The sequence below is a fragment of the Pan paniscus genome, chromosome 14, assembly GCF_029289425.2.
Source record: "Pan paniscus chromosome 14, NHGRI_mPanPan1-v2.0_pri, whole genome shotgun sequence".
Lineage (NCBI taxonomy): Eukaryota > Metazoa > Chordata > Mammalia > Primates > Hominidae > Pan > Pan paniscus.
In genome coordinates this window covers 30868552-30884423 of record NC_073263.2, presented here as the reverse complement: position 1 = coordinate 30884423, position 15872 = coordinate 30868552, and the positions used below count along the sequence as shown (strand labels likewise).

The following is a 15872-nucleotide window of genomic DNA, read 5'->3' as shown; positions in this document are numbered from 1 at the left end:
CATGTGGGACTAGCTTTATGATAACTGGGATATTCACCCACTGAATATGACCGTTATCCAGGCCATGGTACATGTTGTTGTTAAAGGGGCCCATTTTGCATGGGCACCTCATATAACCTTACTGCTGCAAAACCAAGACAGTTCCAGAAGGCTTATCAAATTTGTGGTCTAAGCTTTACCTTGAGGTCTTACAGATGCTAACAAAGACATTAGGTTAATTAACAAGAAAATGATGAAGGGGAGAGGGGAGAGTCAAAGGACTCATCCTGGGAGGTGGAAATTTTTAAATGCTTTGTAAGAAATAAGATGAATAAAGAAAACATTGATAGGAATGAAAGTAAGAGGAAAAAGAAAGGGGAGAGCCATGGGACTCACCCCAGGAGGGTGGACATATTTAGGTGGTTATTAAAAAATGGAATGAATAAAGTAGAAATTGATGGGGTTAAAACAAAGGTCTTAATACAACATTATTAAAGACTGAGTGGAGGAAAGGGACCCCTGGCTGATCTCTCAACATTTAAGGGCCCAAACCAGTTTGCTGCATTTCCCCCAGTTTGGAGAACTTTTAAAGACAAGAAGATAAAGATTAAAATGAGAAACCCCATCTATAATTACCTGTTAGACTGGTTAATCAAGGTAACAATTAAGAGAGAGGCCAGGGTCTCCTGGTGGGACTCCAGGCTGGGGACCCAAAGCCTTTTGCAGAAGAAAGGGTAAAATGATCTGGGGATGAAAAGGGGAAATTCCTGGGACTAGAACATAAAAGTGTAACGGTTGTTAGGATTATGAAAGCTGCCATATTTGAACATACTTCATGTGAAATGGTTTTCTCTCTTTTACCTGACTGCATTATGGTAAGAGACATTTTATCTGACTGGGAAATGTTCCCCCTATCCAGTACTGTAAAACAGAAGATATGTAAATCCTTTGAGCAGTATTAATGGAACATGCTAAAATTGGAACCAGTTAAGATTGCCCAGGCCCACATAGTGCAGAACAGAAACTGAAGAGCTGGTGGGGACAACTTCCCCATTTGATAGCCCTCTGCAGAGTACCTCCTGGGGCTTATGGCAAAGGTTTGTGAGTGCCTCCCAGCAATGACTACTAGGACTTTGAACTAGAGAATTTCCACTTGAAGGGCATTTACTTCCTTGCTACAGGACATTAACTGAGGCTACCCCTATGACTAAAGACATAAAGTGATCTTGATGAAACCCCCTTTGCAAAGATTATGACAATGAGAGAAATTTAGCTTGGCTGACTCCATCTTGCTTCTAGTCTCACAGGCCGGCTGTCTTCACTCATTCCTGGGCATAGGTCAAGCTAATCATGGCAGGAATTTATAGTTTAACTTGGAAGGAAGGATGCTAACAGTCTCTCCCTAAAACTAATCTCCTCCTTGCTCAGGGACCAAAAACTAATGAAAGACCACAAGATTAGGATCAGGGGAGGGGCCTGAACTTTGCTAAAGTGTATTTTTTATCATCCCTTACTGCTCAAGAATCATGTGGACAGAGGTCACAAGATTTGACACTTCCCCAATTGCTCCTATAGATAACGTTACTATTGTAGAACCTAAGATTGGTCTTTTGAGATGTTTTTCAGATTTTTGCCTTCTGGTAACCAACTGAACCCACTCAGACCCATGACTCATGACTCAACCAGTCCTGTGGTCCCCAACCAAAGCCAGATTCATTGTACAAGGACCGTTTTCCACATCCCTAGGACTTCATTCCCAACCCATCAGCAGTAACCATTCCCTAGCCCCCTGCCCACCCAATTATCCAAAAAACCCTAGTCTCTGAGTTCTCAGTGAGACTACTTTAAGTAATAACTCCAGTCCTTCCACTTGGCCAGTCTTGCATTAATTAAACTCTTTCTTTACTGCAATATTACAGTCTCAATGAACTGGTTTTATCTGTGCAGCAGGCAGGAAGAACACATTGGGCAATTACATTTATATCTGAAATGCCCATGCTGTTTTGGGTGATGTCAGAGGAACACTCTAATAAGGGAGGCAATGCCCATTCCATTATCAAACAGAATTTATACACAATCGTGCTACCTGGGGAATGCAAGGAGGAGATCCTCACAAACAGAGGGCCTCTTTTCCCCTAAAACTGACTCTGGAACTATGTGAGGAGCCACTGGATTCTACACTACCCTGTAAGCAGCTCTTGACTGACCAACCAAGAGCTACTTGGTTTGAGGATGGCAATTCAATACCAGGGTAAATGAATACCATCCTGTTTGGAAGTCTGCTTTTTTGACCAAAGGAGGTAAAAACAAATAATCTCAGTGGGCTGTATTGGATGCATTTTCCTAACAGTAATGGAAGAATTGAACAGTGGTAGAAACACTTGTGTTTAGGATTTTACTAACTCATAGGCAGTGACCAATTGCCTGCCCATACAGTTAGGCAAGAGGGCAATGGATACTTGGCCTATTAAAAGGATGCCCATATGAAGCATGGCCCCATGGACATTTGAGGGGTGCATTAAAGTAGAACAAGTCAATGTCAATCAGAAGAGCCCCTTTCCAGGTTTGGAAGGTGAATGGAATTGACAAGCAGGTAACCCTGTGGACTTCCTTGAGGTGGTCACCTGGATCCATGAAATTAGTGGATATGGGGGTATGGCAGCAGGCAGAGATGGGCTGAATCTAGACATGTTCCTTTTGCATCCTCTCGGGCACAAAATGCCAATAAGAACTGTTCTCTCCACCAGAAAAAAAGACAGAGACTGATAATGGCTATGGGGCAGATTCCCTGGTGCAAAGGTCCTAAACAAAGCTGGCAATACAGAGACTGGTGCTAGTGGCCCTATGGGGCTACAAATGGGTCTTGACAGGAATAGACAATGACTCTGGCATGGCTTTTGCTTACTCAGTGGAACATGCAAATACTCTGAGTACCATTAAAAAAACAACTAAACAGAAGATATTGCATGGATTTGTATGGCCAATCGTCATTTCTTCAGACCAAGGAACACACTGTACAGCCTATAATGTCCAACAATGGGCACAGAGATAGTCTCCTCAGAGTCATAGTTTGATAGATGAATAGAACAGGTAATTAAAACACTGGAAACATAAAAGGCTGGCTTACATGCCTTCAAGAGTGCGTGCTCATACTCAACATGAGTGGGACTAAAGGAGTCTGCCCACTAGATGTTCCTGTTTTTCTAAGGCTGGTCTGGAGAAGAAGGGGTGAAGAGGATGCTCGGATGACTATGCAAATCTTGCCAAGGCAGGAGTACATTGGAATAACGATCATTTTTTCTTTCTTCCCTAAATCAGCTCACTGAAACCTTTTCTTTCCCTCCTACTTGACGTAGTGGTCGTAGGACCAGGCCTGCAACTACCAGTGCTGGAAGCAGTGCTGATTTCTAAGCAAAAAACCATAACTATGTTTTTAAAGCTTATGTCAAAATTCCTTAGGGCCTGATGTGACTGTGTTGCTCCTTCACCCCACTTAGCAAAGCTGGGGCTAAGAGTGAATGCAGCTATATTGCCTGGTGGTAAAAATAACCCACTAGCTTTGCACCTACATAACTTTACCCTATCTGCATGGGAGTGGGCTGAGGAGAGGGTACCTGCTAGACTAGCATTGTTGCCTGCAGTCTAAACCAGAACGGTAGTGATTCTGATGTCTCTTCCAAAGGTGGAAACATTTGGGTATTAACGGAGAGAAAGATAAATAGTAGTTGAGGGTAAAGGAATGAATAATGGGTTATAAATTGAGGGAAATCCAACATTACATTAACACCTTGAAAGACCCTTAGAGAAACAGATGACATTGTCTCTCAGCTCAATTATAACAGATATCTAAAAAGGTAAAGCTATTTGTTTGCCAAGACCGCTCCAGCTTTGGAACCTGACAAGATTGAAGGGAAGCCTGCAAACCTGAGTGGACTCACTCTGGGAAACATTAATACAATATAGTGGACTAGACTAGTTATTAATGATGGAATGAGACTCTAATGTGGCAATATCTTTTGAGTTGTATGTTCTTTTGATGTAAGGTATCTGAAGACTGAGGGTAGGCTGTGATATTATGAAATATATATTTGATTTTCATCACCCATTTGCTGACATACCAATCCTAAAATCTTTGGAACGTCCAAATTGCTATCTTTTTGTAGGCTAATGTATACCGACAGCTTCAAGATGGGACTGGTCACCAGAAAGACAAAGGCATGATTAGAGAGTTGGGACTTTCAGTCCCACCCCCCAATCTCCTGGGAGGGGAAAGCAGCTGAAAGTCAAGTTGATCATCAGTGGCCAATGGTTTAATCAATCGTGGCTATATAATGAAGCCTTCATAAACCCCAAGAGAGCACGCCTCAGAGAGCTTTAGAATATGTGAACATGTGGAGTTCCTGGAGGGCATGGAAGCTCCACACCCCTTCTCTCATACCTCACCCTACACATCTCTTCATCTGTATCTTTGTAATATCCTTTATAATAAACTGGTAAATGTGAGAAAGTATTTCCCTGAGTTCTGAGAGCCACTCTAGCAAATTAAATAAACCCACAGAGGAGGTTGTAAGAACCCCGACGTGAAGCTCATCAGTCAGAAGTTCTGGACACCTGGACTTAATGACTGGTGTCTGGTGTATGGGGTGGTAGGGCAGTCTTGGGGACTGAGCCCTCAAACTGTGGGAATTGGCACTATCTCCAGGTAGACAGTGTTAAAATTGAATTAAAGGACACCCATTTGGTGTCCACTGCAGAACTGATTGATTGCTTGGTGGGTAGGAGAACTCTCCCTGCTCCACACTTTTGGTCACGGAAGTTGTCTTCTGTGTTGATGATTATTGCAGTGTGAGAACAGAGGGGAAAATAGCTCAGTTTTTTCCTAACCAACTAATCATTAGGGAAATGCAAATCAAAATTCACACCCACTAGAATAGCGACTATCAAAAAAAAAAAACCAAAAAACCCAGAAAATAATGGGGTTGACAAGGATGTGGAGAAACTGGAAACCTTGTGCACTTCTGGTAGGAATGTAAAATGGAACAACCTCTATGGGAAAACAGTGTGATGGTTCCATTATAAATAGAATTACCATATGATCTAGTCATTCAATTTCTGGGTGCATACCCACAACCCCATGTTGATGGAGTGTCCATCAACAGATGAATGGATAAGCAAAATATGGTCTATCCATACTGTATCCAAGGAATGTTATTCAGCCTTAAATAGGAAGGAAATTCTGCAATATGCTACAACACGGATAAATTTCGAGGACATTATGCTAAGTAAAATAAGCAAGTCACAAAAAAAAACAAGTACTGTATGATTCCATTTATATGAGGTACTGAGAGTAGTCAAAATCATAGAGGCAGAAAATAGAATGATGGTTGCCAGGGGATGGGGTTAGGGGAGTATAGACAGTTATTTTTTAATGGATATAGAGGTTCAGTTTTACAAGATGAAAAGAGTTATGCAGATGGCTGCACGACATTATGCATGTATTTAATACTACTAAACTATATACTTAAAAATGGTTATGATGGTAAATTTGATGTTGTGTGTACTTTACCACAATTTTAAAAAAAGGAAAAAGAAACATACTGTGGATGAACCAGATGGTAATAAAAAAAAGTTACATAATTTTACAGTATTTCTCCATCATCTCTATTGAAAAATAGACCCTTCTTTTTCTTAGTATTTGATAATCTATACTAAGAGAAGACTAGTAGCTGTTATGAAATGAATGTTTGTGTTCCCCCCAAATTTTATCATATGTTGAAATCTAATCCCCAATATGAAGCTATTTAGAGGTGGGACCTTTTGGGAGGGTGAAGAGATCATGAGGGTGGAGACCTCATAAATGGGATTCATGCCCTTCTGAGAAGAGGCCACAGAGCTAGCTTGCTCTCTTTCCACCATTTGAAGATACAAGAAGTCAGCAGCCTGCAACCCAAGAGAGCCCTCACTAGAACCCAACCATGCTGGCACCCTGATCTCAGGCTTCTAGCCCTCCAGAACTATGAGAAATAATTATCAAACAAAACAAAACAAAACAGGAGATGGCTGGCAAGATGGCCAAATAGGAACAGCTCTGGTCTGCAGCTCCCAGTGAGATCAATGCAGAAGGCAGGTGATTTCTGCATTTCCAACTGAGGTACCTGGTGCATCTCATTGGGACTGGTTGGACAGTGGGTGGAGCCCACAGAGGGCAAGCAGAAACAGTGGGTGCGTCGCCTTACCTGGGAAGCACAAGGGGTCGGGGAACTCCCTCACCTAGCCAAGAGAAGTCAAGAGGGACTGTGCTATGAGGAATGGTGCATTCCAGCCCAGATCCTACACTTTTCCCACAGTCTTCACAACCTGCAGACCAGGATATTCCCTCAGGTACCTATACCACCAGGTCCCTGGGTTTCACACACAAAACTGGGCAGCCAATTGGGCAGACATCGAGATAGCTGCAGCAGTTTTTTTTATACCCCAGTGGTGCCTGGAATGCCAGTGAGACAGAACTGTTCACTCCCCTGGAAAGGGGGCTAAAGCAAGGGAGCCAAGTAGTCTAGCTCAGCGAATCCCACTCCCACGGAGCCCAGCAAGCTAAGATCCACTGGCTGGAAATCCTCGCTGCCAGCATAGCAGTCTGAAGTCCCCCTGGGATGCTCGAGCTTGGTGGGGGGAGGGGCGTCTGCCATTACTGAGGCTTGAGTAGGCAGTTTTCCCCTCAGAGTATAAACAAAGCTGTCTAGAAGTTCTAACTGGGTGGAGGCCACCACAGCTAGGCAAAGCTGCTGTAGCCAGACTGCCTCTCTAGATTCCTCCTCTCTGGGCAGGGGATCTCTAAATGAAAGGCAGATGCCCAGTCAGGGGCTTATACATAAAACTCCCATCTCCCTGGGACAGAGCACCTGGGGGAAGGGGTGGCAGTGGGCACAGCTTCAGCAGACTTAAATGTTCATGCCTGCCAGCTCTGAAGAGAGCAGTGGATCTCCCAGCACAGCACTGGAGCTCTGCTAAGGGACAGACTCCCTCCTCAAGTGGGTCCCTGAACCCTGTGCCTCCTGACTGGGAGACACCTCCCAGGAGGGGCCGACAGACACCTCATACAGCAGAGCTCCAGCTGACATCTGGCGCGTGCCTGTCTGGGACAAAGCTTCCAAAGGAAGGAAAAGGCAGCAATCTTTGCTGTTCTGCAGCCTCCACTGGTAATACCCAGGCAGATGGGGTCTGGAGTGAACGTCCAGCAAACTCGAGCAGACCTACAGTAGAGAGGCCTGACTGTTAGAAGGATAAGTAACAAACAGAAAGGAATAGCATCAGCATCAAAAAAAAAAAGGACGTCCACACAAAATCCCATTCAAAGGTCACCAACATCAAAGACCAAAGGTGGATAAATCCACGAAGATGAGGAAAAACCAGTGCAAAATGGCTAAAAATTCCAAAAAAAAAAAAAACCAGAATGCCTCTTCTCCCAAGGATAACAACTCTTCACCAGCAAGGGAACAAAACTGGACAGAGAATGAGTATGACGAACTGACAGAAATAGACTTCAGAAGGTGGGTAATAACAAACTCCTCCGAGTTAAAGGAGCATATTCTAATCCAATGCAAGGAAGCTAAGAACCTGAAAAAAGGTTACACGAATTGCTAACTAGAATAACCAGTTTAGAGAAGAACATAAATAACCTGATGGAGCTGAAAAACACAGCATGAGAACTTTGTGAAGCACACACAAGTATCAACAGCCTAATCGATCAAGTGGAAGAAAGGATAGCAAGGATTGAAGACCAACTTACTGAAATAAAGTGTGAAGACAAGATTAGAGAAAAAAGAATGAAAAATGAACAAAGCCTCCAAGAAATATGGGACTATTTGAAAAAACCAAATCTACGTTTGATTGCTGTACCTGAAAGTGATGGGGAGAATGGAACCAAGTTGGAAAACACTCTTCAGGATATTATCCAAGAGAACTTCCCCAACCTAGCAAGACAAGCTAACATTCAAACTCAGGAAATACAGAGAACACCACAAAGATACTCATCAGGAAGAGCAACCCTAAGACACATAATCGTCAGATTCACCAAGGTTGAAATGAAGGAAAAAATGTTAAAGGCAGCCAGAGAGAAAGGTCGGGTCACCCACAAAGGGAAGTCCAGCAGACTAACAGCGGATCTCCCAGCAGAAACCCTACAAGCCACAAGAAGAGAATGGGTGCCAGTATTCAACATTCTTAAAGAAAAGAATTTTCAACCCAGAATCTCATATCCAGCCAAACTAAACTTCATAAGCGAAAGAGAAATAAAATCCTTTACAAACAAGCAAATGCTGAGAGATTTTGCCACCACAAGGCCTTCTTTACAAGAGCTCCTGAAGGAAGCACTAAATATGGAAAGGAAAAAGCGGTACCAGCCACTGCAAAAACATATCAAATTGTAAAGACCTTCAACACTATGAAGAAACCGCATCAACTAACTGGCAAAATAACCAGCTAGCATCATAATGACAGAATCAAATTCACACATAACAATATTAACCTTAAATGTAAATGGGCTAAATGCTCCATTTAAAAGACACAGACTGGCAAATTGGATAAAAGAGTCAAGACTCATTGGAGTGCTGTATTCAGGAGACTCATCTCATGTGCAAAGACACCCATAGGCTCAAAATAAAGGAATGGAGGAAGATTTACCAAGAAAATGGAAAGCAAAAAAAAAAAAAAAAGAGCAAGGGTTGCAATCCTACTATCTGATAAAACAGATCTTTAAACCAACAAAGATCAAAAAAGACAAAGAAGGGCATTACATAATGGTAAAGGGATCGATGCAAAAAGAAGAGCTAACTATCCTAAATATATATGCACCCAATACAGGAGCACCCAGATTCATAAAGCAAGTTCTTAAAGACCTACAAAGAGACTTAGACTCCCACACAATAATAGTGGGAGGCTTTAACACCCCACTGTCAATATTAGACAGATCAACAAGACAGAAAATTAACAAGGATATTCAGGACTTGAACTCAGCTCTGGACCAAGCGGACTTAATAGACATCTACAGAACTCTCCACCCCAAATCAACAGAATATACATTCTTCACAGCACCACATCACACTTATTCTAAAACTGACCACATAATTGGAAGTAAAACACTCCTCAGCAAATGTAAAAGAACGGAAATCATAACAGTCTCTCAGACTACAGTGAAATCAAATTAGAACTTAGGATTAAGAAACTCACTCAAAACCACAAAACTACATGGAAACTGAACAATGTGCTCCTGAATGACTATGGGTAAGTAACGAAATTTAGGCAGAAATAAGTTCTTTGAAACCAATGAGAACAAACACACAATGTACCAGAACCTCTGGGACACAGCTAAAGCAGTGTTTAGAGGGAAATTTATAGCACTAAATGCCCACAGGAGAGGGTGAGAAAGATCTAAAATTAACATCCTAACATCACAATTAAAAGAACTAGAGAAGAAAGAGCAGACAAAGTCAAAAGCTAGCAGAAGACAAGAAATAACTAAGATCAGAGCAGAACTGAAGGAGACAGAGACACAAAAAAACTCTAAAAAATCAATGAATCCAGGAGCTGGTTTTTTGAAAAGATTAACAAAATTGACTGCTAGCTAGACTAATAAAGAAAAAAAGAGAGAAGAGTAAAATAGCAACTATAAAAAATGATAATGGGGATATAACCACTGATCCCACAGAAATACAAACTACCATCAGATAATACTATAAACACCTCTACGCAAATAAACTAGAAAATCTAGAAGAAATGGATAAATTCCTGGACACATTAACCCTCCCAAGACTAAACCAGGAAGAGGTAAAATCCCTGAATAGACCAATAATAAGTTCTGAAATTGAGGCAATAATTAATAGCCTACCAACCAAACAAAGCCCAGAACCAGACAGATTCACAGCCGAATTCCACCAGAGATACAAAAAGGAGCTGGTACCACTCCTTCTGAAACTATTCCAAACAATAAAAAGAGGGATTCCTCCCTAACTCATTTTATGAGGCCAGCATCATTCTGATACTAAAACCTAGCAGAGACACAAGAAAAAAAATTTCAGGCCAATATCCCTGATGAACATTGATGTGAAAATCCTCAGTAAAATACTGGCAAACCAAATCCAGCAGCACATCAAAAACCTTATCCACCATGATCAAGTCAGCTTCATACCTGGGATGTAGGACGGGTTCAACACATGCAAAACAATAAATGTAATCCATCACATAAACAGAACCAATGACAAAAACCACATGATTATCTCAATAGATGCAAAAAGGCCTTCGATAAAATTCAACACCCCTTCATGCTAAAAACACTCAATAAACTAGGTATTGATGAAATGTATCTCAAAATAATAAGAGCTATTTATGACAAACCCACAGCCAGTATCATACTGAATGGGCAAAAGCTGGAAGCATTCCCTTTGAAAACTGGCACAAGACAAGGATGACCTCTCTCACCACTCCTATTCAACACAGTATTGGAAGTTCTGTCCAGGGCAATAAGGAAGAGAAAGAAATAATGGATATTCAAACAGGAAGAGAGGAAGTCAAATTGTCTCTGTTTGCAGATGACATGATCATATATTTAGAAAATCCCATCATCTCAGCCCAAAATCTCCTTAAGCTGATAAGCAACTTCAGCGAAGTCTCAGGATACAAAATCAATGTGCGAAAATCATAAGCATTCCTATACACCAATAATAGAGAAGCAAATCATGAGTGAACTGCCATTCACAATTGCTACAATGAGAATAAAATACCTAGGAATCCAACTTACAAGGGATCTGAAGGACCTCTTCAAGGAGAACTACAAACCACTGCTCAGGAAATGAGAGGACACAAACAAATGAAAAAACATTCCATGCTCATGGATAGGAAGAATCAGTATTGTAAAAATGGCCATACTGCCCAAAGTAATTTACAGATTCAATGCAATCCCCATCAAGCTACCATTGACTTTCTTCACAGAATTAGAAAAAACTATTTTAAATTTCATATGGAACAAAAAAAGAGCCCGTGTAGCCAAGACAATCCAAAGCAAAAAGAACAAAGGTGGAGGCATCAGGCTACCTGACTTCAAACTATACTACAAGGCCACAGTAACCAAAACAGCATGGTACTGGTACCAAAACAGATACACAGACCAATGGAATAGAACAGAGGCCTCAGAAATAATGCCACACATCTACAACCATCAGATCTTTGACAAACCTGACAAAAACAAGCAATGGGGAAAGGATTCTCTATTTAATAAGTGGTGTTGAGAAAACTGGCTAGCCATATGCAGAAAACCTTTCTTACACCTTATACAAAAATTAAAATGGATTAAAGAGTTACATGTAAGACCTAAAACCATAAAGAGTCTAGAAGAACACCTAGGCAATACCATTCAGGACACAGGCATGGGCAAAGACTTCGTGACTAAAACATCAAAGGCAATGGCAACAAAAGCCAAAATTGACAAACAGGATCTAATTAAACTAAAGAGCTACTGCACAGCAAAAGAAACTATCATCAGAGCGAACAGGCAACCTACAGAATGGGAGAAAATTTTTGCAATCTATCCATCTGACAAAGAGCTAATATCCAGAATCTACAAAGAACTTAAACAAATTTACAAGAAAAATACAAACAACCCCATCAAAAAGTGGACAAAGGATATGAACAGATGCTTCTCAAAAGAAGACATTTATGTGGCCAACAAACATATGAAAAAAAGCTCATCACTGGTCATTACAGAAATGCAAATCAAAACCACAATGAGATACCATCTCACACCAGTTAGAATGGCAATCATTAAAAGTCAGGAAACAACAGATGCTGGAGAGGATGTGGAAAAATAGGAACACTTTTACACTGCTGGTGGGAGTGTAAATTAGTTCAACCATTGTGGAAGACAGTGTGGCAATTCCTCAAGGATCTAGAACTAGAAATACCATTTGACCCAGCAATGCCATTATTGGGTATATAACCAAAGGATTATAAGTCATTCCACTATAAAGACACATGCACACATGTTTATTGCAGCACTATTCACAATAGCAAAGACTTGGAACCAACCCAAATGCCCATCGATGACAGACTGGATAAAGAAAATGTGGCACATATACACCATAGAATACTACGCAGCCATAAAAAGGATAAGTTCATGTTCTGCAGGGACATGGATGAATCTGGAAACCATCATTCTCAGCAAACTAATACAGGAACAGAAAACCAAACACCACATGTTCTCAGTCATAAGTGGGAGTTGAACAATGAGAACACCTGGACACAGGGAGGGGAACATCACACACCAGGGCCTGTTGGAAGGTGGGGGGCTAGGAGAGGGGTAGCATTAGGAGAAATACCTAATGTAGATGACAGGTTGATGAGTGCAGCAAACCACCATGGCACGTGTATACCTATGTAACAAACCTGCACATTTTGCACATGTACCCCAGAACTTAAAGTATAATTAAAAAAAAATACTACCAGTGTTATTGGAAAATGTCAGATAAAACAATAAAAAAAATCCATTCTAGCAATCTGTATCTTTTAAGTGAAGCATTTAATCCAGTTATATTCAAGGTTAATCTTGATATGTGAGGCTTTGTCCCTACCTAGTGGTGACAAATTTCCTCAGCATTTCCTTGTCTGGGAAAGATTATTTCCCCTTTATCTATAAGGCTTATTCTGGCAGGATATAAAATTCTTGGCTCACAGGTTTTTTTTTTTTTTCTTTTAGCACGATGGCTAAAGTGCCATCTCATTCTCTTTGGCCTATAAGGTTTCTGCTGAAAAGTCCACTATTAGTCCTTTATACATGACTTGATTCTTTTGCTCTTGCTAATTTTAATGATTCTTTCTTTCACTTGAATTTAAACATTCTGAATATAATATGCCATGTGAAGTCCTAATATGCCATGTGAAGTCCTTTTTTCAATGTATTTACATGAAGATCACTGGATCTCCTGTATCTAAATATCTAACTCTTTTGCTAGATTTGGGACATTTTCATCAATTATTTCCTTCAGTGGGATTTCTAAAGTTTTTGATCTCTCTTCCCCCTCAAAAATATTGATAATTTATAAGTTTGGTCATTTTGTGTAGTCCTAGACATCTTGAGGGCTGTTTTCATTCTTTATCATTTTTTCCTTATTTTTGTGTGGCTGAATTATTTCGAAAGATCTGTCATCAAGTTTTGAAATTCCTCCTTCTGCTTGGTCTAGTCTATTACCAAAGCTTTCAAATGTATTTTGTATTTCCTTCAATGAATTTTCAGTTCCAGAATCTGTTTGGTTTTTTAAATTAAAGATATCTATCTCCTTGGTATATCTCTCATTCAATCTTGAATTCATTTTCTTATTTTTGTACTGGTTTTCAGATTTCTCTTGTACCTCAATGAGGTTCTTTAAAATCAATATTTTGAATTCTTTATCTGTTATTTCAGGAATTCTTACTGATTGGTATCTGTTCCCAGAAAATTGTTGTGGTCCTTTACTGGTATCATATTTTCTTGCTTTTTCATGTTTCCTGTTTCCTTCCATTGATATCTGCATATCTGGTATTGTTGTTCCAATTTTTAAAAATTGCTTTTGTAGGGGAGAATATTTTTCCTGAAGATGTATATATGTTGTTGGTTAAGTAAGACACCTTGGCTTTTATTTTTGGTGCTGTTGTAGTGTGGTTTTTGTGTGACTTTTTCAGTAGTACACAAGGTCCGTGGTATGTGTAATTTCCTCAGTGGCTTAGGGTATGGTTATTAGCCGAAGCTGTGAAATTTTGCTGGGGACTTGGATGCCAACTGAGTCAGTCTTTGGGCCCCAGTGGTGGCAGCAGAAGGGTGAATATGCCTGTTTTTAGGCCCCAGAGCAGCTTATGCTGGCTGTGGTGTTAGAAAGTTCTGAATGGCTGATTCTTGGGCCTGCAGGTGAACTGCTTGCTTAGAAGCTAGTAATGAGAGCAGTGGGCTAGGTGTGTGGACAAGTTGTCAGCCCCCTGAGCAGCTGGTATGATGTGAATGATGGCAGCAGTGGTGGTGGAGCAACCCACTGAGACCCAAGAGGTCCATGTTGGTGTTGCGGGTAGCTACAATGGGTTGAGCATGCTAGTCCTCAATTCCACAGCTGCCTAGAGTGGGGCAGTGGGTACTGTCCTAAGTGTCCATTATGGCATTCCTGGAGGTGGCTGTTCTCTGCTTTTGTGCTTATGGTGTGCCTGGGGTTCCTTGAGACTCTTGGATCTATGGGTTTATGGTTTTCATTAAATTTGAAAAATATTTCTTTAAATAATTATGTGCCCCTTCTCTTTGGAGATTTCAATTGCATATATTCAAGGCCACCTGAAATTGTCCCACAGCTCAGTGATGGTGTTAATTTTCTAAAATTATTTTTTATCTTTGTGTTTCAGTTTGGACAGTTATTATTGCAATGTCTTCAAGTTCACTGATACTTTCTTCTTAAATGAATTTGCTATTAAACCCATCCAGTGGGTTTTTCACCTCAATCAAGAATGTAGTTTTCATCTCTAGAGGTATGATTTAAACTTATTTAAGACTAAGAGACATTCCATATCTTTTTGAACATATGGAATAGAGATATAATAACTATTTAATAGTAACAGCTTAATAACTTCTAATTCTAACCTTGTATAAATTCTGAAACCATTTCAATAAGCTAATTTTTTTTCACTTCTGTATTTTCCTGCTGCTTTATATGCCTGGCAACTTTTGATTGGATGGCAGACATTATGAATTTTACTTTATTAGATGTTGGTTATTTTTGTATTTCTGTAAGTCTTCTTGAGTTTTGTTCTCAGACACAGGCTACTACTTGGAAACAGTTTCATTTTCTTGTATTTTCTTGCTTTTCAGATATGTTAGGCAGGACTAGAAAAGTGCTTAGTCTAGGGTTAACTATCCCCCCTATTGAGGCAAGACCCTTTTACAGGCTGTTCTCAATACCTTGTGAACAGGGGTTTTCCAGCCCAGGCATGTGTGAGTGTCAGGCACAATCCCCTCTAACCTGGTTGGGTCTTTCCCCAGCATCGGGTAGTTTCCTCACACATATGCACTGATCAATACTCTACTGAATACATAAAGGGGCTCTTCACCTACCTCCAGTGTTCCCTTTCTGTATAGCTCTCTCCTCTCTGGTACTCTGTCCTGCAAACTGTAATAGCCTTGGTCTCCTGAGACTCTCAGCTCCATCTTTTCCGCCCACAGAGTCTGTCAGGTTCCATCTGGTGCTCCCTCCCTAAGGAGTAACTTGGAATTCTCTTAAGGCAGTCAGCTCTGGCAGTCATAGAACTCACCTCGTTTGCTTCATGTTTCTTTTGGATCATTTTCCTTTGCACCTAATATTCAGTGTGTTAAAAACCTTTGTTTTACATATTTTGTTCTTTAAGAGGATTGGTTCAGATAGAAGGGTAAACCCCGTCCCCGTTACTTCATCTTGGCCAGAAAAAGTACCCATCTAGTTTTCTGACTATGAATAGATGTAGAATTTAAAGCCATTTAGGATGAGAATGACTCCTTACCTTATTAATGTATCATCATCCACAATGACTAACCATGCTGTTTTGTCCTGGCTACGATTCAGAAATCTTTCCAAAATGGCAAATGTCTTTCCACAATGACCTAGAAAAGGCAAGAAAAAAACTTACAATGTATTATTTCTTATAAAATATATAGAATTTGTTCATTTCTTTTTAGTTTTGAAGTGTTGTAAGAGCTTACATGCCAAAATGCAGCTTAAAAGTTCAAAATTTTAAAAAATAGCCTTCTCTAATTTTCATAGACACATTGAACCAGTGGGAACTTTAGAGATAATGAAATTCAAGCCATTCATTTCACACACAAGGAAATGGAGACCTAGAGAGATGAGTGGAATTACACA

The 15872-nt window shown here is 40.4% G+C and overlaps 1 protein-coding gene across 1 annotated transcript in view; it reads right to left on the bottom strand.

The window, feature by feature from the left end:
* Positions 1-15872, bottom strand: part of B3GLCT (beta 3-glucosyltransferase) — a 125413-nt gene that overhangs the window by 23131 nt on the left and 86410 nt on the right. The window contains exon 12 of the mRNA XM_034936537.3: positions 15514-15613. Coding sequence (XP_034792428.1) covers positions 15514-15613 — 100 coding nt within the window. The remainder of the gene's footprint in view (positions 1-15513; positions 15614-15872) is intronic.